Source organism: Dermatophagoides pteronyssinus, unplaced genomic scaffold, assembly GCF_027571235.1.
Source record: "Dermatophagoides pteronyssinus isolate colony J.1.1.1.1 unplaced genomic scaffold, Derpt_VIB-CSIC_2022.12 sq0010, whole genome shotgun sequence".
Classification (NCBI taxonomy): domain Eukaryota; kingdom Metazoa; phylum Arthropoda; class Arachnida; order Sarcoptiformes; family Pyroglyphidae; genus Dermatophagoides; species Dermatophagoides pteronyssinus.
Window position 1 is genome coordinate 648432 of NW_027461534.1, and position 20689 is coordinate 669120.

Sequence of the window (20689 nt, forward strand, 5' to 3'; positions counted from 1 at the left end):
ATGATATAATAACAACAACAACAACAACAAAAGTGAAACGCGCATCTCAAAAATCAAAACAATACACAAAATATTCTGAAATAAAGAATGAATATAGAGTAAAAAAAGAATTCAGAAGCCATGAATCTACATCAGCTTCTACCAACCAAAAAAAATGAAAAACTATAGAACTACCGTTTGTTTTTTTTTGCATTCTGTGATTCACATTTTTCATCATGTTTTTTTTGGCTGTTTGTGATCAATGTTTGTTTTGAAGAATATATATCATTCATTGTTTGTTGAGTTTGTTGTTGTTGTTGTTTTTTCGTTTCGTTTCATTTTGTTGTGGATATTAATGTAGTATGAGATTATGAATGTTATTCAATCATTTTGTAATCATTCATTTTATATACGAATATATAATGTTGTTTTTCTCACTACTTTTACTGTCATTTTTGTAAATTATAAATTACTCTTTTCATTCTGATCTAATCATCATCATCAACAACATCATTACCGAGAAAGATGATGACGGATAATATTAATGAACAAAATTTTCATAATGTAGATGATGAATTGCATTAATAATATTTTTGTTTTCTACTGTCATCAATAAATTCGTTATGATTTTCATCGTGGAAAACAAAATTCGGTCATGTCATTCCTTGTTTGTATTATTGTTTAAAAAATGAATTGATATCATTCAAGAAGTGATAATAAGAATCGATACTTTATCAAAATTCCATACACCTTTAACGGTCATCGACCGTTGAAAACAAAAATAATAAGGGTAAGATTTATTTATTTTTTTTTTTTGTACCAAACATTTCGATAATCTAATTTGCCGAAAATGTTTGTTTGTTTGTTGTTATTCAATTATAAGTGCATGTAGTAAATTAAGCAAGAATTAACCTTTAATATTTTGATTCTTCGAGCATCCTTTTTTTCAATTCTGGACTCTTCAGATGCATTTTTTTAAAAAAAATTTTAGCTTGCCACTCATAATGTTGCTGCTACTGTTTTCTTAGATTCTTATTCGAAAAAAAGACAGGGCTTAATATGGATAAAAAAAAATTCTTAAATTGATTACAACAACAGCAACAAAAAAATTCTATTTGGTTCTAAAGATTCGATTCGATTCGATTTTTGCTGTTTGCCACCGATGTAGATGTATACAGTGTGGTCATATTCCATCATGATGATGATCATGATCAGTTAAACACACAGGTCGACAAAATTCATTCAAAATAGCGCGCATGAATTTCTTTCTATTTTTTTTTTTACTGTCACAAGAATTTTGCTATGGTAATCATTTTAGGATGAAGAAAAAAAACCTATTTTTTTCACATCCCAGGAAAAAAACGAATCCCAGAACAAAAAAAAATTTCTCAGGTCCAGTTTTACTATATAGAATAACTTTTGACAATTTGAAATAAAAAACTTTCCTTATTTGACTAGATTTTTTTTTTTTAAGTTGACATTTTGGATTCTTTACCTTTTTTTTGACAACGAAGGTATTTATTATTAACGATGTTCATCATCAATTTTCCCTTTGCATCAATAAAAAGCAAAGTTTGTCATTTAATTTTTTTCGTTGTTGTTGATCTGAATCAATTTCATGTGTATTCATGATTTTTTTCAAATATAGATCATATCAGTATTTTGTTCTCAGATCAATCAAATGTCATTTTTAAAAATGTCAATGATGATTTTAATCAATTTGGATGTAACAATCATTTTATCCTTTTATGGATATTCTTTCTTTCCTTTCCATGAGAAAAAATGCCATTAAAACCACATTTATTGGCTGATTATGATTGACATAAAATGTTAATTCTTTCATTTTTTTTTCTTGTTAATGAATTTCCACATAAATCATTATTGCATTTTACATCCTTTTTTTTCTAGAAACCCTCTTTGCATCCATCTTTTATCATTAATAATCATCTGGAATTATGACATTTTATTTTTCTTTCCTTATTGTTGATTTTTTTTTCTATGGTTTTGATTTGATCATTTGCTATTTTATTTATAAAAAAAAATTTCTTGACAATGTTACCACGGTTGTGATGTGAATGTTGTTTTTCAGTGCCATGATCCATTATCAATTTGTCGCCGTCGCTATAATGATAATGACATTGTTATTGCTTTACTATCTTTGTGTCATAACCGACGATATATTTTTTTTGTCCATAAACAGACACACACCGTTTTTATATGATTTTCATGTTCATTTATCTAATCTATATCATAATGTTTTTTTAAAGAAATGTAGAGATTTATTTTTTTTCTGTGTGTGTGAGTTTTTATGGAAATTTCATTTTTTTTTGTTGAAAATTCTTAAATGATAAATGCTTAAAATTTTTTTAGTTTCGTCGTTGTTGTTGTTGTTATTGTCCATTAAATCTCTATTTATCATTCCATTATTATTAATCATAAATCTTTGAATTTTTTTCCATCTTTTTTACTGATAATTTGTTATGCTAAGGTATTTCATCAGCAACATCTTTAAAACACATTAAACAAAGAAAGAATTTTTTATTTAATCAGTCATGTTGATCAAAGAATATCGTATACCGATGCCATTAACGGTTGAAGAATATAAAATTGCACAATTGTATATGATTGCTGTAAGTAATTTTGTTTTTTGTTGTTAAATTTTTTTTTCTTCAATGATTAAAATGATTTTATCATAGAAAAAAAGTCGTGAAGAAAGTCAAGGAACTGGTAGTGGTGTTGAAATCATTCAAAATGAACCTTATACGGATGGTCCTGGTGGTTCTGGTCAATATACCTATAAAATCTATCATGTTGGACATCATTTACCATCATGGTTGAAAGCATTATTACCAAAATCGGCATTAACTGTTGAAGAAAAAGCCTGGAATGCATATCCATATACCAAAACACGTTATACTTGTCCATTTATTGAAAAATTTTCAATCGAAATTGAGACCAAATATTTTGATGATTGTGGCCACCAAACAAATGTGTTCAATTTACCCAAATCAGAATTGAATCGACAAATTGGTAATTTGATTAAATTTTTTTTTCAAATTTATCAAATTTAATTGCCTTTTCACTATTTATTTTGCCAAAACAACTATTCAATAGATTATATTGACATTGTTGAAGAGCAATTAGTTCCTGCCAGTGATTGTAATGATCAAAATGATGATCCTCGTTATTACATATCAACAAAAACTAAACGTGGTCCATTATCGGAAAATTGGATACGAGAATATTGGAATGATGGTAAACCAATCAAACCGATTATGTGTGCTTATAAACTATGCCGTGTAGAATTTAAATATTGGGGAATGCAAAATAAAATCGAACGTTTCATTCATGAAAGCGGTAATTCTAAAACAAATACATTCTTATTTGATTTTTCCAATCATAATAATCAAATTTTATCTAATAGCATTACGCAAGACAATGCTAAAAGCACATCAACAGGCCTGGGTTTGGCAAGATGAATGGGTCGATCTAACGATGGATGATATACGTCGTTTAGAATTGGAAACACAAGAGTATCTAAAGAAACGTATGGCCGAACAATCTGAACAGCAAGATCAACAAGAACAACAAATAAATGATGAAAATAAAGAAAATATAGCTACAGGTGATTCTCATTCAAACAAAGTCATCAATCTGAATGTGATCGATAAGGATAATGAAAATAATTACGATAATGTTTTGCATTTTGAAACGCCCAAAAAATCATCATCATCATCATCGTCATCATCAGTGGCTAGAAAGAATTCAATCTCACAATATTTGATGGGTTCAAACACTCGTCGTGATAGTGATCTTGATGTGGGCAGTGATCAACTGAAACGACGGAAATCATTCCAGTCTAGCTTACATTCTCCAAGTAATTAATAAAAGAATTAATGTGAATATATTTTGATGACTTTTTTAAAAAATCATATTGTTTTAATCGTAGGTGAACGTTTAGATATTATTGAAACATGGCGAATCGAAACATTGGCCAGAAATTCCGAATCAAGTGATGATGAATTTTATGATGCTGAAGATATCAATGACAAAATTTATACCAGCAAAATTATTGAAGATGAAAGTGATGATATTTTTTCCACAAAATTTAAACAACAATTTCAATCAGATCTACAGCAAAAAGTTGTACGCGAACCTGAAGGTTCGGTATTAGATTCACCACAATATTCACCCACGCATCAGCCTACATGTCCGATAAGCACATTTATTATAATTTTACATGGCGGCAATGTTCTCGATATGAATAGTTTAGATGTGAATTTGTCAAAATCTCATGATATCAATACATTTAAAACGACGATGGAATCAATTATTGAAAAACATTATTCACATCTTAGTGGTCGAATTGCAATACGTTATGTTGCTTGTCCGCCCATCTGTCATGAAAGTCTATTGGTCATGCTTAGTTTGTCACCATATTCAGTACAATCTAGTCCAAATACAGATTCAGTTTCGCATACATTCAATTCTATACCGATCTCAGCATTACCACTGTTTGCCGTATCATCATTTGATTACCATGAAAATATTATTCAAACCATTAATGAATGTAATAAAACTTATCAGAATTTTTTAAAATCCGATGATGGTAAAGGATTTAATGGCAAAGTATGTCTAATAGGTGATTCAATTGGCTCGATTTTAGGATTCGATGCTCTATGTACCGGTTCACAAAATAGTATCTATGAAAGTCAATTAATTAATGATAATACTGTCAAAGATGAATTGAGCAATAAAATTGGTTCTAATCTTTCAAATCCAATGATTTCAATAAATGATTTACAAAATTCATCATTGGATGAAAATGATCAAACAAACCAAATGAATTCACCTTTGGCTAAATCACGTACATTACCAATGAGTGTTATAAATCAAAATAATGGCAAAAATATTCAAAAGCAATTATATTCTAAATCATTTTCACATCCTGGTGGTGATTCTACATCATCCACTACATCTACAAATAGATCGACAAATCGTTTGTATATTAATTCAGTAGTTCGACGGCGAAGTTCCGGTTCGTCCGATTTAGCTACAATTAAATTTGATTTCGAAGTTGAAGATTTTTTCATGTTTGGTTCGATGATTGGTGTTGTACTTACCTATCGTAAATTATTAAGTTTGGATGACAAAAGTTGTAAGTGATACTAATACAAAATCTAAAAGTGAATTATTTTAATATTTTTGTTTTTGATCATCAAGTTTCGTTAATGAAACCTGCGTGTGGAAATCTTTACAATCTGTTTCATTTGAATGATCCATCGGCTTTACGTTTGGAACCATTGTTGAGTGCACGATTCTCATACATTCCTGCTATCAATGTTGCACGTTATCAGAAATTTCCGCTTGGTGATGGACAACCTATTCATCTATGTAAATTTTCATAAATTGTTCAGTTATCTGATTTTGATTATTTTTTTCATTCGAAACAGTGGAATATCTGCAAACATTTTCCTATCTGTTTTCCAATGAAAACTTACCGATTTCGAACAAAGATTTAGTTAGACGCATCAGCGAAATTAGTTTGACTAGTAATGCACCAATGGATAATCTTAATCTACCCAGTATAACTTCAAGTATGTTTTGATTAAAACTTTTTAAAACTTTTGATTTATTTTATTTCATTTAAGTTACAAATCGTTGGTGGGGAACAAAACGTATCGATTACGCACTATACAGTCCTGAAGGATTGAATAATTTTCCAACACATTCCTTACCACATCTATTTCATTCAAGTTATTGGGAATCAAGTGATGTTATTTCATTCATTCTTCGTCAGATCAATAAATTGGATTTGTTTAGTTTGAATTATATTGCTCCGGATATATCGAAAGAAATTGTTTTCAAACCGAAACAATCAAGAGAGAAATGGCAACGTAAAAGAACCTCAGTCAAATTGAAAAATGTTAATGCTAATCATCGAGCCAATGATGTTATTGTTAAAGAAGGTCTTGAACAGGTAATCTCAGGTCGATTCATGTATGGTCCGTTGGATTTTGTCGCTCTTACTGGTGAAAAAGTTGACATCCATATGCTTTGTCCGAAAACTGGTCAGTGGAATTATCTCGACACTGGACTTACGGACAAAACTGGCCGCGTTCATTATACGATTCCGAAGGAAAAAGCTCTGCCAACAGGATTGTATCATTTTAAAATGGTTGTTCGGGGTGATCATACATTTTTAGATCTATTTATGGCTGTTGTGCCACCAAAAACTGAAGCTGTTGTTTTTAGTATTGATGGTTCATTGACAGCATCCTTATCGGTTAGTGCTAAAGATCCAAAAGTACGTGCCGGTGCAATCGATGTTGTACGGTTTTGGCAAGAACTTGGCTATCTTATTGTTTATATAACTGGCCGTCCGGATATTCAACAGCAACGAGTAGTTTCATGGCTATATCAACATAATTTTCCCCATGGTCTAATATTTTTTGTCGATGGATTTTCAACCGAACCATTGAAACATAAAACCGAATATCTTAAAACTTTAAGCCAAAAAATGGAGGTAATCATTCGTGCAGCTTATGGATCCAGCAAAGATATTTCAGTATATCAATCATCAGATTTGAAACCCGAACAGATCTATATCGTTGGAAAAGTTTGGAAAAAACAAATGTCTATGGCTAATGTAAGTTTGCGGTTTTTTCTCTTTTTGATTTGTGAACATTTATTGAAATTTAATTTTGTTTGATCTTCAAATATAGATCATTAGCGATGGTTATGCCGTCCATTTAGAACAACTTCGAACAAATTTATTGGGACGTTCAAATTGTCAGCAAGTTAATTCAAGAGTAACATTACCCAAAGGTGCATTCACCGGGCTACGTAGTCGTCATCATGACAAATCTGTAAAACGTACCATTTCATATCCAATTACGACCTCAATCAATAATAATAATAATTCATCTTCAACCAAGTCCGTTGTTGTTGCTTCGGTTTCAATTGCCAATGATGATCAAAACAATTCCAATGTTACGACCACTTCTTCATAATAATTAATTCATGCCATTTATTGATCAAACCAACATTTTATTTTAAATCTGTTTTTTTTTGTTTTATTTTTTGTTTTTTGATATATTCTTAGGATCCATGAATTCCTATAATCTCTTTAATTTGATATTTATTGTTTTTGTTGACCAAAAAAAAGCCCAGAATTTGTTCGTACTCCTACACCTGTGATATATTTAAACAAATAATTATGTTCCGAAAAAAAATTAAATAAAAAAAAAATTAGTAAAAATCATATTTTTTTTGTGTTTTGATTCTCAAACTATAGATGGCACAACATTTGCAATTTTTATCAATAAAATCAAGCTGAATGAATGTATGAAATTATAAAAAAACCTATTCGAAGGATAGCAGGCCTCTGGCGGGACTCGAACCCGCAATCCCCGGTTAGCAACTCCACCACAATTAAACAGGAAAATTTTTAGGAGACCGATGCCTTATCCATTAGGCCACAGAGGCGCCACACCTACAAACTAGGGATGTACAGAATTTTTTTTCCGTACAATTAAGAATTTCGATGGTACACAAGGATTCCAATGGTTGGTTTTACCCAATTGGACCATCAAAACTCAACACTTGGTAAATGCATTCTGGTTTTCATTTTAAATGAATATTTCATTTTGGATAACTATATTTGCCAGGCTACAATTCTTTTTTATTATCATTTTCGGACAATTATTTCAATGATTGATTCAATAGAAAACAATTTTATGGAATAAATGCTGAACCATTAAAAAATTATTGAGCATGGATCAAGTTAATTAGAATTCTTTGTTTGAAAATGATTTCTTTTCTTTTTGCTGTTGTTGTTTAGCGACAATAATAATGATGATTATCATTATTATAATGGCTTAACAATTTTTCAACAAACAAAAAAGAATTTGCTGATCAAGCAACTATTTCGATTCAATATATTAAACAACAACAACATCCAATCAAGCAATGAAAATCAAAATAGATAAACAGAATTTGTCAAATTTTTACATAAGCTTAAAGAAAAAATTTTTTGAAAAGAATTCATTCAATCAATCATTATCATCATAATTTGTTGGATGAAAATATAGATCATTAACAAAAAATTATTCACATTGTTTTTTTTTTTTGTTTTTTGGTTTTGATGTTTGACAACAATATTCTACAACAACAACGACAATAAAAAAATATAAATAAATGAAAAAACAAAAACAATAACAACATGGAAAACAAATGACAGGCTCATAAATTCCATTTTTTTTGTTTTTCCAGAAATTCCGTTCATGTGATAGTGGTCGTTTTTTTATTATCATCAACATCATCATATATAAAGAATTTCATAATGTTTATGCTGCATTTGAATATGATGATGCTTCCTTCTTCTCCCCATACAAATCATAATAATATTCAAACGAATTTTTTTTCAATATTTGATCAGCTTGATGAATATTGAGATTCTTTTTGACTATAGATTCGATTTATTCGTTGAGCGATCATCATCATCATCATTTTTTTTCTCAAACGACGCAAAAAATAAACCAAATGACGTATTGTCATTTTGTATTTTATTTATTTATTTTACATTCATTTTATAGTGGGGGGAGTGTGATGATGACGATCTGGACGACTGGATAGAGCAAACGACCAAAAAAATGAAAAAATGAATATAAAAAAAAATTGAAAAATTCAGACATGACCATTTATTATTATGATTACCAACAACGATAAATATAAATGTATAGAATATTTTTTTGAAATTTTTTCATTTCTCTCTTCTCTTTCTCTGATTCTTTCCATTCCATTTCACATTTGATATTTTTTTTTCTTCTAGCAAGTAAATGTTTCCAACAGCAAAAAAAAATGAAACATTCGTTATATGTATCATTATTAATTATTTTTGATGATTTCAAATTAAGCGAATATGAATTTTTTTTTCGTTGTCGTTCGTATTCATTTGTTTGTTAGCGAAAAAAATTTTGTTTTTTTTATATTCAATTTTCAATTTTTGGAAACATTGTTATTGATGTTCATATTATTCTACCACTGCCACTACAATAATAAGAAGAATCATTATCATTATTCGTTTCCATAATAATAATAATCATTATTTTCAATTTCAATTCACTATTGAAATTGAAAATGAACATCATCATCATCATTGAATGAATGAATGAATGAATGAATGAAGGTTTTATATTTCTTTTTTCATTTTTTGTTAATATCATTTAATTCCATGATTGTTGTGTTGTTGTTGTTGTTGTTCATTGCCATCAATTCATGCATCATAATTATTGCAAATTATTATCGATTTGAATATGAATCTTTTATTATTTCACTATAATAATGGAATATGATTCTTTAATGTTACAGTTTTTTTTTGGTGAGAGGGGGATGGCTAGAAAATAAATGATTCAATGTGACAGGCAATGTTTTTTTTTATTGTTAACAAAGAAGAAAAAAACTTTTGGAAAAAATATTTCCAACTTTTGCTTATTTTTTTTAATGTTTTCAAGAATTTTTCCAAGAAAAAAAACGAAAACAAGAACCATTTTATTGCATTTATTCGAATGAAAAATTTTCAATTCCATAATTCATTTTTTGTTCATTTTGAATATATTTTTATTATTATTATCATCATTCAATTGATAATCATTAATGGAAACAAAACAAAAAAAAAGATTTTACTATGCATATAAATCATGGACCAAATTTCATTTTCGTTAAAAGATAATCTTGAAAAAAAATGTATAAATCTTTATAATGGCAAAAGATAACAGCTTCCATTAACATTTCAGCAACAACAACAACAGTTAGAAAAAACTTTGAATTTAAAAAATTTCTAATTAAAATCATGTGATTATTATTTTCATTTACGTTTCTTTTCTTTTCTTTTTCAAATCGAGAGAAACAAAAAAAAATTACTTTAATACATATGGCATTTGGACAGATAATAATGGTGTAAATGTGAACATCATTTATAATTTAAACTGGCAAAAAAAACTTCAAATTCGAGGTGTAAATTGATGAACCACACACACAGACAATAAACACACAGAACCATTTATCCTAAAATGGAACGATAGACAAATCAATTGATGATAATGATGATTATCATCAATGATTTTGAACAAACAAAACAAAACAACCAAAGCAATAACAAGAAAATTACTTTGTTATTAATGTTTTAAAACAATTTTTTTATCTTCGTTATCGTTATTGTTGTTGGATTCTGGAAAATTCCTATCTTTCCACTTTTCTAATCAAATCCAATTGCATTAATATCTTTTTTTGTTTTGTTTCAGATATAGAATTCTAATAAAAAAAATGTATACAAACAATGTGAAAAACAAAATGGTCAAACATTAATTTAAATTGTTTTTTTGCTGTTGTTGTTGTTCTCGAAATTTCTTTTACGAATTAAATTGGTTGATGTTTCAAAATTTCCGATCCAAATTGCCTACATCAAATCATCATCATCAAACGAGAATGATGATAAACAAACGATGAAAGAAAAAATCACAGAAATAAAACAAATGGAAAAAAATTACATTTTGGAACGTTCCAACAACAACAACCAACAAAAAAAAAAAAACTATAATGGCAGTTTTAGAAATGAAAAAAATTTATTTTTTTTCATTCCACTGAAAAACCATTATCATCATTATTATTTTGTTTCATAACATTTATCACTGAATTTGATAATGATAAGCGTTTTTTTTTGTTTTGTTTCGGTTGATTTTCAAAATAAAAAATTATTTCAAATTTTTTTCTCTGTAAAAATCTTTTTTGTTCGCTTTCCACACACACACACAAACACAGAGAGATTTTTGGATTTTGTTTTCTTTCTTTCGCTTATTTGTTATCATTGTATCAAAAAAATGGATGGATTCAACTAAAACATTTGAAAGAATTTACATTGTATAAATCATTTGGTTTATATTTGGACTTTTTTTTCAAGGAATTTTTTCTTCCAATTCAATTTGATTTGGGGATCAAAACCAAATTTGATCAATTTTTCTCTTTTTTTTTTTTTTTGGTTGTTATCAATAACGATCAAATTGGGATCTTGTGACCCAATTCAATGATGATGATGATGAAGACAGTCAAATGATATAGGCAATTAATAGTCCTATTGCACTCTCTATACAAACACACACACACATGAAATGCCATCATCCAAATGAATTGTTTGATTCGAATGAAAAAAAAATCGAAATATTGGATCCCTGTGATATCATTTTTTATAGATTTTTACACAAATTATCGACCAGGAGACGAAAAAATTGTAGTACAAACAGAGAGTGAAACAATAGAAAAAAAACGATTGAAATTTGAGTTTCAAACATTCCAAATCACCATCATCATTAACATTGTACGAGAATCGATTAATCCAATTCATTCTTCAATTTATTTTTCAATTATTTTCACTAAATACAAAAAAAAACCTGATTACATTTTTCTATTGATTTTTTTTTGTAAATCGAAAATAAATTCATTATCGTATTGTTTTATAATCATAATAATAATCATAATCATAATAATCATTATAATCTAATAATGATAATGATAATAATAACATAAAAATGCATGAATTTTATCCATTAAGCTTAATTATGATCATCATTATTATCATAACAACATAAAAACATAAAATAAATGGAAAAATAAAAATTTTTAATTATCATTATCATCATCATCATAATCTGTTGTCATCTATAGATTGGATTGTTTTTATAAATGAAACTTTAACAACGACAACAACAACAACAATAAAATTATTATTAGAAAATTCTGTAAAAGAATCTCGAATGACTGATGATGGTTTGTTTGGTGAGTGGGTGTGTGTGTGTGTATGTGCCACACATGTGTCACATATAATGAAATCATCTATGGCCCAAATCTCCTATTCTCTTTTTCTCTATATGTGTACATTATAAACAATTTTGAAACCATCAATATGATGATTCAATGTAAAAGTTTCATTTGATTTGATTTCATTTTTTCGCTTTCTTTTACTTTCATTTTTTTCGTTTGTTGTTGTTGTTCGATTTATAATTTTCCAGAAAAAAAAACCAATATTTATTCCATTAGATATTATTTTCATCATCATTCTTTTCATAGGGCACCATTCTTTGTTGGCGTATCGATTATTGATGGCCATTTTTTTTCGTTTTTGTTTCAAACATTGATTATGATCAAAGTGAATGGAACATGCTCAACAACAACAACAACGATGAAGAAGAAGAAGAAAAAAAACACACAACCATTTTTTGCAACCAAATTTTGATTTCAAATGTTTGATTAAGCTTATAATCATCATCATAACATACACATACAATATTTAACTTTAATAATAATGAGTATATAGAGAAAAAAAGGAAAAATGAAAAAAAAATCAACAACAAAATCATTGGATTCAGAATAAATAAACCATATAGGAAACTAAAGTGAATTCAATGAGTACATTTTTTTTTTGAAAAGAAATTCTTTCAAACGCACAAACACACACACACACACACAAGATTCTGATTCCAATGATGAAGAATAATAATAAATTATTGGCCTTATTCAAGTAAATCGAAGAGAGAAAAATCTATAAAATACATTATCGTTATTAATTTGCTTTTCCATCATCATCATCATCATCATTATATCGATTCATCGGCAGTTTGATTTCATTTTTTTTTATTTTCAACAAAAAAAAAATGAAATAAAATTGATGCCTTTATCAAGAAAAAAATTTCTGAAAATTTAATGACATAGTTGATTGACGAAAAAAAATGAAAATAAAAATGAAAATTGAATCCATTCAAGCAATTTCATCTTTTTTTTCGATTCATTCGAATTTTTTTTTTTATTTAATAAAAAAATCTATAGAATCACTTATAGTTTAGCTTTTTTTACCACTACTTTTGTAATAATAAAAAGAATATAAGCTGCTATCATCATTATTAATTCAATTTTAGCAAAAAAAAAAACAAATGTTATCGAAAGAATTTTTACAATGTTATTGTTATAGGGAATAGTTGAAATGAAATATTTATTTTTCGTTTGTTTCAATATCATTATCATAATAATTATAGTTTGTTTGGATAACAAAACAAAAAACAAACGAACCATTTTTTTCTTGTTGAGGATTGCTCGATCAACAATCATTGTATATTATATTAATGTTAATTAATTAATGTAACTGTTGTTACTACTATATATACAGACCATAGTTCACTACTATTAAATATATCTATCTTTTCACACTACCAATACTTCTACTGCACTCTACTTATTCAATAGGTTATGGGCCTTGACACGTTATGGCAGTTAGAAGTATTGAAACGTAATAATGTTATTGCAAAGAATCTTGGAGTTGATGATGAAGTCGGTGACGTAAAGTCTGTATCATCTGAAATGGCAGGTTTGCCTTGTTTGTCTGATTTGCTGGGATCATCATGGACAGCTGATGAATACTGTGAAGTATTTGCTGATGGTGGTGCAAGTGGACATATTTTCTATGATCGGAAGTACTTCGTGGAACTCCATTCTTGCAAAGTTAATGACATTATAACGCGTAGTGGCTTAGTTAAGGCGTCTCGGATTGGCACAGTTGAACTTGAAATTCATAATGGCTTTGAGTGGAAAACAGTTAGTTTATCCAACTCGTGGTTTGTCGAAAGCTCACCGATGAATTTGATATCACTTGGTCAGTTGACAAAACGTGGAGATATTCATTTTAAGGGTGATTACGACTGCACTGTTGTTTATCAGAGCGGAAAACCAGTGATCTATGCAGATCGTTCAAGTAGCCATGAGAATATGTATTTGGTTCGTGCCAGAATGCCGAAAGCTAAATGTTCAGTGTCGATGTTATCTATCTCTAAAAATTTGGTGGAGAGACAAGAAGAGCGACATAATCGTGTGGAAAAGAAATGTCTTTACAATTGGATGAAGAAAGAAAAGCGATGTTATCGAAGTGACTGTGATAAAGGAATTGTGAACAAATTCAGATCAGTCGAAGTACCTGTACAGAACGGCATAGCAGAGAATAGCGTTGAACAAGTTGTTGCAGCTATTTCTGGTGAAAGCTTGCCTGACGTTTCTGATGATATTGTGGTACCGTCAACTTCGTGTGATGAATCGTTTGTTGGATCATTCAGTGAAATTGAAAACGACAAGTGTGATGACAGACAAGAAGTGTCTACGCAAATAGGGGAGCTTGAACAAGTTTTGTGGTTCACTCTTCCTAGGACGTTTGCTGGAACAACGACAACTAAGAAGCAAGTTCCAAATCTAAATCGTGATCAGATTGCGGCAATTGTATATCGATGGTTCGTTATGTACAACCATATTTCTAATGGATTGCCTGGTGGTCTTTTACCATTGTTACTTGGTCATTTATATCAAGGTCGTATTTTAGTGGTAAATGATTGTATATCGACAAGGGGAGTGTTGAGGATTGCTCGATCAACAATCATTGTATATTATATTAATGTTAATTAATTAATGTAACTGTTGTTACTACTATATATACAGACCATAGTTCACTACTATTAAATATATCTATCTTTTCACACTACCAATACTTCTACTTCTCTACTTATTCAATATTTCTAGCATTTATTGATTTTTGTTATAGATTTTCAAGTTGAAATTTCAAAATTTTTTTTGAAGAAAAAAAAACAAAATGAATAAAAATCTTAAGAACAAACATTCAAAATTTATGATAATAATGATACAAGATTTTCATTCATTCAAGATTTTTTTTTCAACAACGAATAATAATGAGAGAGAGAGAGAGAGAGAGAAAGAGAAAAAGAAAACGAAAATCCAATTAAATTAGAAAAATTTTGATTGAAGAATATTCTATGTAAGAATAAATTAAACATTTTATGTTGTTGTTGTTGTTGTTGTTGGTTTCTTTTATAAATATTTCATTTTTTTTGTTTGCTATATATGCATAGAATAAAAAAAAATGAAATTAATTCAAAAAATTTTCGTCATTATAATGTTCCAATGTTACATATGTTCGTTCCAGGAACACAAAGTTGTTTAAGCATGTTTCTCATTTACGTTATGATGATGATGATGATGATGATAATAAATTTTGATTCGAATTATCAAACACTGAGTAAGAGTGAAAGAGAAGAGAGAGGGAAAAACAAACAAAACCGGACGGGAAAAAGATAAATCTTTTTTTTTGGAATAGTCCAGGATCATGGAGAAAAAAAAACATCAAACATCGAACAACAACAACAAAACAGAGCCATAAGGTAATGAATGATGCAAAAAAAAAAATCATAAATGTTTTTTTTTCTCCTTTCGATAATAATTCAATAAATCTTTTTTTGGCTATTCTATATGGCGCTCCTATCAAAAACATCTTGGATTCAAAAAATTATGCGCAAGTTTGTTTGTTTATGTTTTTTTTTTTTTTGAATATTTCATTTTTGCAAAAATATTCTTGTTGTTGTAGTTTTTTTATAGCAGAATATATATAGCGAAAAAATTCATATATCGAGATAAAATCTATTATTCGTTCATTTATTTTAATCATGAATGGAAAAAGAAATTTATGTTTTTCGTTTTTTGGATCAAGTTTGCGTGAATTTTCATTATTTTAATGAATCATTCATTCATTGTTGTTGTTGTTGTTGTTTCCATAGATTTTCCCAAATAGAAAATGATTCTCTTTTTCTTTTGGTTCATTAATAATACACAAACAAATTAAAGACGAAAGAAAATTCATTGAAAATTAAATTGATTAAAATGTGAAAACAAAAACAAAAATAAAATAAAACCCCGGAATAATCTTGTTTGTTTCGAATTTTTTTCATCATTAATTATATTCAACAAAGAATGAGAAGAAGAAAAAGAAGAAAAAAAAATTATAATTTATAAATGAAAAAATAACAATCACAAATCATTTTTGATCATTAAATTCTATGGATAACAAAAATTCTTGATTATCATTATTTTGTTTGTTCATTTTAATTGTGTTTTTTTCCAGCTTTTTTTTCCTTTCACTATCATTATAATGAAAACGAATTACAAATAAATGATTAAAAAATCGAAAATGTAACGTTTTGTTTTGTTTTGTTTTTCTCGTTACAGCTCGAATCGATTTGATTTGGTCGATTATATTTGTCATTCGATTTGGTAATTTATTTAATTTTGAGCCATGAATTTTGTTGTTATTGTTTGAATGTTGTTTTGGATATGTGATATTGATGCATAGGATTTCAATATTTGGAATCAACCAAATTTTTGGAAATCCCGAAATGAAAAAACAGCCATATTTCAAATATCAATGTTGGATTATTATTTGCGCATGATTGTTTTTTTGAAAGAAATTATTCACGAAAAAATGCATGTCAAATATTATAAATGTTTGGTTTTTGCTTTACCCACAAAAATAATATCCCGTTAATTTCCGTTGCCTTTCCTCTTTAATCTGACAAAAAAAAAAATAATAATGATTCCAATTCATTTTTTCAGTGGTTTTTTCCCTTTCATTATTTTTTTCTGGTTCAAGTTTTGCTCCACTATATCTCATTTCTCCAAACATAGATTCATAACTTTTGAGTCATTCTCTTTTGAATTCGAATCAAATTTCATTGGTAAAAAAATGAAATACATTTTTTTTTTTGTTTGTTTACAAAACTTATCGAAGTTTCTGAAGTTTTTTTTGGCTATAATAAAATTTAATAATTTAAAAAGTCATAAGATCAATTTTATGAATTTTCTTCTTAATTTTTTTTTTTATAAAAGTTTTTATTTCTGTTTGTTTGTTTGCACTTGTAATTCTATGGAAACCAATAAAATTTTTAATTTTTTTTTATACAGTGAAAATAAAACCAATAACAACACAAACCGACAGATGTAGTTGTTTTGTCTGCTGCTGTGTGTGTTTTTTTTTGCAAATCAAATTGGTTTAAATACAAACAAAATATTCAATTTACAAGCAAAAAAAAAAAAAAAATCATTTTGAACTCTTTAATAATAATGATCATTAAAGACCAAATTTCCATTCAGGAATGGCAAACGGAATTCAAGAATTCGTCATTATCACCCACACACACAAAAAAACACAAATTAGATTCATCATTAACATTTTGTTTTTGTTGTTGTTTTTATTCTTGATAATTTCCGTTACTGTTCATCATTTGATTTGGTTATTTTTCTTTTTCTTTTTTTATTCAAAACATCCACACAAATATGTTTCTCCGCATTATTGTTTGTTTGTTAATGATGATAATAACAACAATAACAACAAAAATAATAATAATGAGATATTACATGATTTGATGAAAGCAAAATCATTTTCATTTCCAAAAAAAATTCTTGATAAAAACACATTGGTAAGACAAACAACAACAACAAAAAATAATAAATTCAAAAAGATAATTCAATCGACCAATTACACATACTATTCATTCATTTATCGGCCCCCCAAAAAAAATGGAAAAATCAAACAAATTCGTTAATAATAATAATGGACAGAAAATTGATTCCTGCAAAATTGAATGAATCGTTCATTTTTGGATCAAACATTTTTCTGGTTTTGGGTGAAAAAAAGCTCTATATAAATGTCAAAAAATATTATTGAAAAGTTTATTTTGTCTTCTTTTTTGGTATTTGGGATCTCACGAATCAACATATGAACAACATATGAAACTAATGTTGATCTTGATGGTCGCAATGGCTAAAATCAATATTCAATCAATTTTTGTTGTTTAAATTGATTTTCTTTCCATTTCATTTTTCCATAGGAATTATTGTCATCGGGTTTTTTTCCATATTTTGTAATCAAGAATCAAAAAAATTGAAATGAAATTGATGAATTTATTGGCTATTTGTTTGTTCATTATTATTATTATATGCCTTTCGGTTATCATTATCATTGATTGATTTTTTTTTTCATTATTTCCAAAAATCGCCATTATTTATCTGAGAAAAAAAAACAAACATCGATTAAGAAAGAAATAGCAACATTTTTTTTCACAAATTATATAGCAGAATATTCTTGAAATAATAATGAATCAGAGAATTATACAACGAATTCAAACAGTAAAGTAAGAAGAAAGAAGAAAAAATCGATGATGATGATGATTAAAATTGTAAGGAAAAAAACCTAAACTAAATGTAAAATGGATGGAAAAGTTTTTCCATCCATTCATTGTGTGTGTGTGTATACAAACAGCTACCATTATTCTAGATTCTAGAATCTAGAATGTTCCATTTGGAATTGCATCAGAATTTTCTCTCTCTATTTTCTCTCGTATAAAATGTTTCAAACATTGCCAAGCTTACCAACGATATACAATAAATAAATAAATATCGAACCAAAAAAATGAAGAAAAAAAAATCGAAATCAAATTGGAGAAAAAAAATAAAATAACCGAACATAAAAATCAATAAAATAAAATGAAGAATAAAAAAAAATATTTGAAATTGATGAAAAAAAACACAGAAAGAATAGGAATATTCGTTCAATTTGATTTTGATTTCGATTTTTTTTTCGATTCGATCCTCATTTCAAATGGCATGCTGTTGTTATTCTATTTTGTATGCCGAAAAATTTCGGCCTATTCATTTGTTGTCGGAACGATGATGATGATGATGATGATGATCAAACAAAAGTCATCAAACTCAATCATCAATATTTTTGCTGTTCAAATTTTTTCACCATCATTATAATCATTCATATTGAAAATATAAATTTAGGTGGGTGTGTTGGTGTGTGTGTGTGTGTGTGCATATAATGATCCTATGATATTACAAAGAATAAAAAATGAACAGAATTCAATGAAATGAAATAGCGAGTGAGAGAGTGAACATTTCATATTCGATTTATTGATTTTTGTTTTGTTGGCCCCATCATAATGATGATTGTCATTTTATTTTCAAATTCTGAATGAATGAATGATTTTTTTTGTTTGATCGATTTTAGTTTGAAACAAATTTTTTTCATTTCGAAAGTTTTTATGAAACAATAATTTAATGGAATTCCAAAATTATTTTATTTTATTTCAGAAATGTGATCATAAAATGAATGTTTGGTCAATCATCATTCGGTTTTTCACTTGATTCATAGAATATTCTTGATTGAAAAAATTTCAATTAATTAATTTAACTTGGAGAATTTTAGCATCAAAAAAACAATGTTTTTTTTCCAAAGACCTTGGCCGTGAATCTTTTCATTCTTTTCAATACATTTTGAATGGAAAAAAAATTCTTCACATTCAATGTGAATCCATCCAAGAATCGGGTTCATTGAAACATTGAATGAAAAAAAGAATCTTTTTTTCGGGGTTAAAGTACGGTTATTTTTATATATTCCGAGTGTGTAAGTGAAGATATTGTTCTGAATGCGTTGATGTTCTACTTTTTTTTTATTCCCGGATCTTTTTTTTCTTTCTTTCTTTCTTTTGTTCCTTGGTACTTAAAGTTTCTTTTCTTTTCTTTTTTTGGTTCGTCTTTTCGGCCGAACATTCATACATGACGCCTTTGAATGGCAATTGACGACGACCGTGATATTGACTGTCCCGATTTGTGTCTCCCACGTGATCCAACTTTTACAAAACCAACCAACCAACCAACCGACCAAGTAACCGACTGACAGACAAAAACTACGGCCCAATTCACACACATACTGAGATAATAAAAGCCTGTATTTCCGTGGAAATGAGAAAAAAAAATAGAATGAGGAAGAGGGAATCAAGAAATCTTGGTTAATAGTGTGTTATATGTAGTGTCTGGGTTTACTACATCATCATTACATTACCGTCGATGATGACGACATCAGAAAATGTTGAAATGTGTGTGTGTATGTAGAAAGTTAGTGAATGTCGATCATCTTCAACGCTTGGTTGAGATTCAAGTGAATGAATAAATTCCTTCCTATCACTTCTTCTTGTCAAGTGTTGAAGTTTCTCCCTTCATTCCCAATTTGATTTGATGAGGATCCAGTAAAAAAAATCGTTTAAAACATGAATAGAATGAGTAAACAAAAATTCAATTATAAATCTAATTGAAAAAATATTAGGAAAAAATGAAACTTTGCACGAAATACCCAATGGCAAATTTTTTATACACGCGATATATACGTGATGTGTTTATTCTCCAAAGACATTATCATCATTGAAATACCGATGTGTACGGTGGAGGTTTGTACAATGTTGTGTTTGTATCTTTTTCTTCAATCGGGTAAATCAAATTTCACAATAACCGGTCAGCTGTCTGTTTTTTGTTGTTGTTGTTTTATGTTTTCTTTCACTGTATGTTTGATCCCGGATATTTTTTTTTCCTCTCAATGGTCAAACATAGAGAGAGAGAGACTGGTAACACAGTGACATTGAATGTGTGGTGAAAATCAGAATCCGGGACCGAAATAACAATACAAACAACCGATCTACCAACTAAATAACCGACCAGGGAGTCTTCACGATGATAGACTTGTGTTGAAATAGTAAAAGAAAGAGAGACTATCCAATTTTTATGAATGAATGGCTGCCCTTCTTCATTGTCGGCGTCTTTCCTTTTCTACTTGATTTTCGACGTAACAAAATACTTTCACAAATTTCTATAAATAGGCTTTGAAGAAAAAGAAGAAGAAGAAAATAAATTCCCTGAATTCTATGAGAAAATAAAATGATGAAGGGAAAAAAGTGTTTCAAATGAAAAACTTCAGGATCCAGGATCGGGATTTTTTGAT

The 20689-nt window shown here is 28.3% G+C and overlaps 1 protein-coding gene and 1 non-coding gene across 3 annotated transcripts; one reads left to right on the forward strand and one right to left on the reverse strand.

Annotated features, from left to right (window-relative positions):
* Nucleotides 1–275: 275 nt before the first annotated feature.
* On the forward strand, nt 276–7199 carry rdgB (retinal degeneration B). 2 transcript variants are annotated; one of them, XM_027344462.2, is made up of 10 exons: nt 276–769; nt 2468–2609; nt 2676–3009; nt 3094–3336; nt 3404–3856; nt 3929–5137; nt 5203–5373; nt 5433–5576; nt 5631–6628; nt 6705–7199. In XM_027344462.2, exons 2-10 carry the CDS (start codon nt 2532–2534, stop codon nt 6990–6992), a joined length of 3918 nt encoding a protein of 1305 aa, XP_027200263.2. In that variant the 5' UTR covers nt 276–769; nt 2468–2531; the 3' UTR covers nt 6993–7199. The 2 variants fall into 2 exon arrangements, with proteins under 2 accessions (XP_027200263.2, XP_075677517.1); XM_075821402.1 differs by lacking the exon at nt 276–769 and adding an exon at nt 2350–2467 and having other exon boundaries at nt 2530–2609.
* A 162-nt stretch (nt 7200–7361) lies between these two features.
* Nucleotides 7362–7467, reverse strand: TRNAR-CCU (transfer RNA arginine (anticodon CCU)). The gene is made up of 2 exons: nt 7431–7467; nt 7362–7397 (listed from the first exon to the last, which is right to left on the reverse strand). It is a non-coding gene; the product is annotated as a tRNA-Arg (tRNA).
* Nucleotides 7468–20689: the final 13222 nt, after the last annotated feature.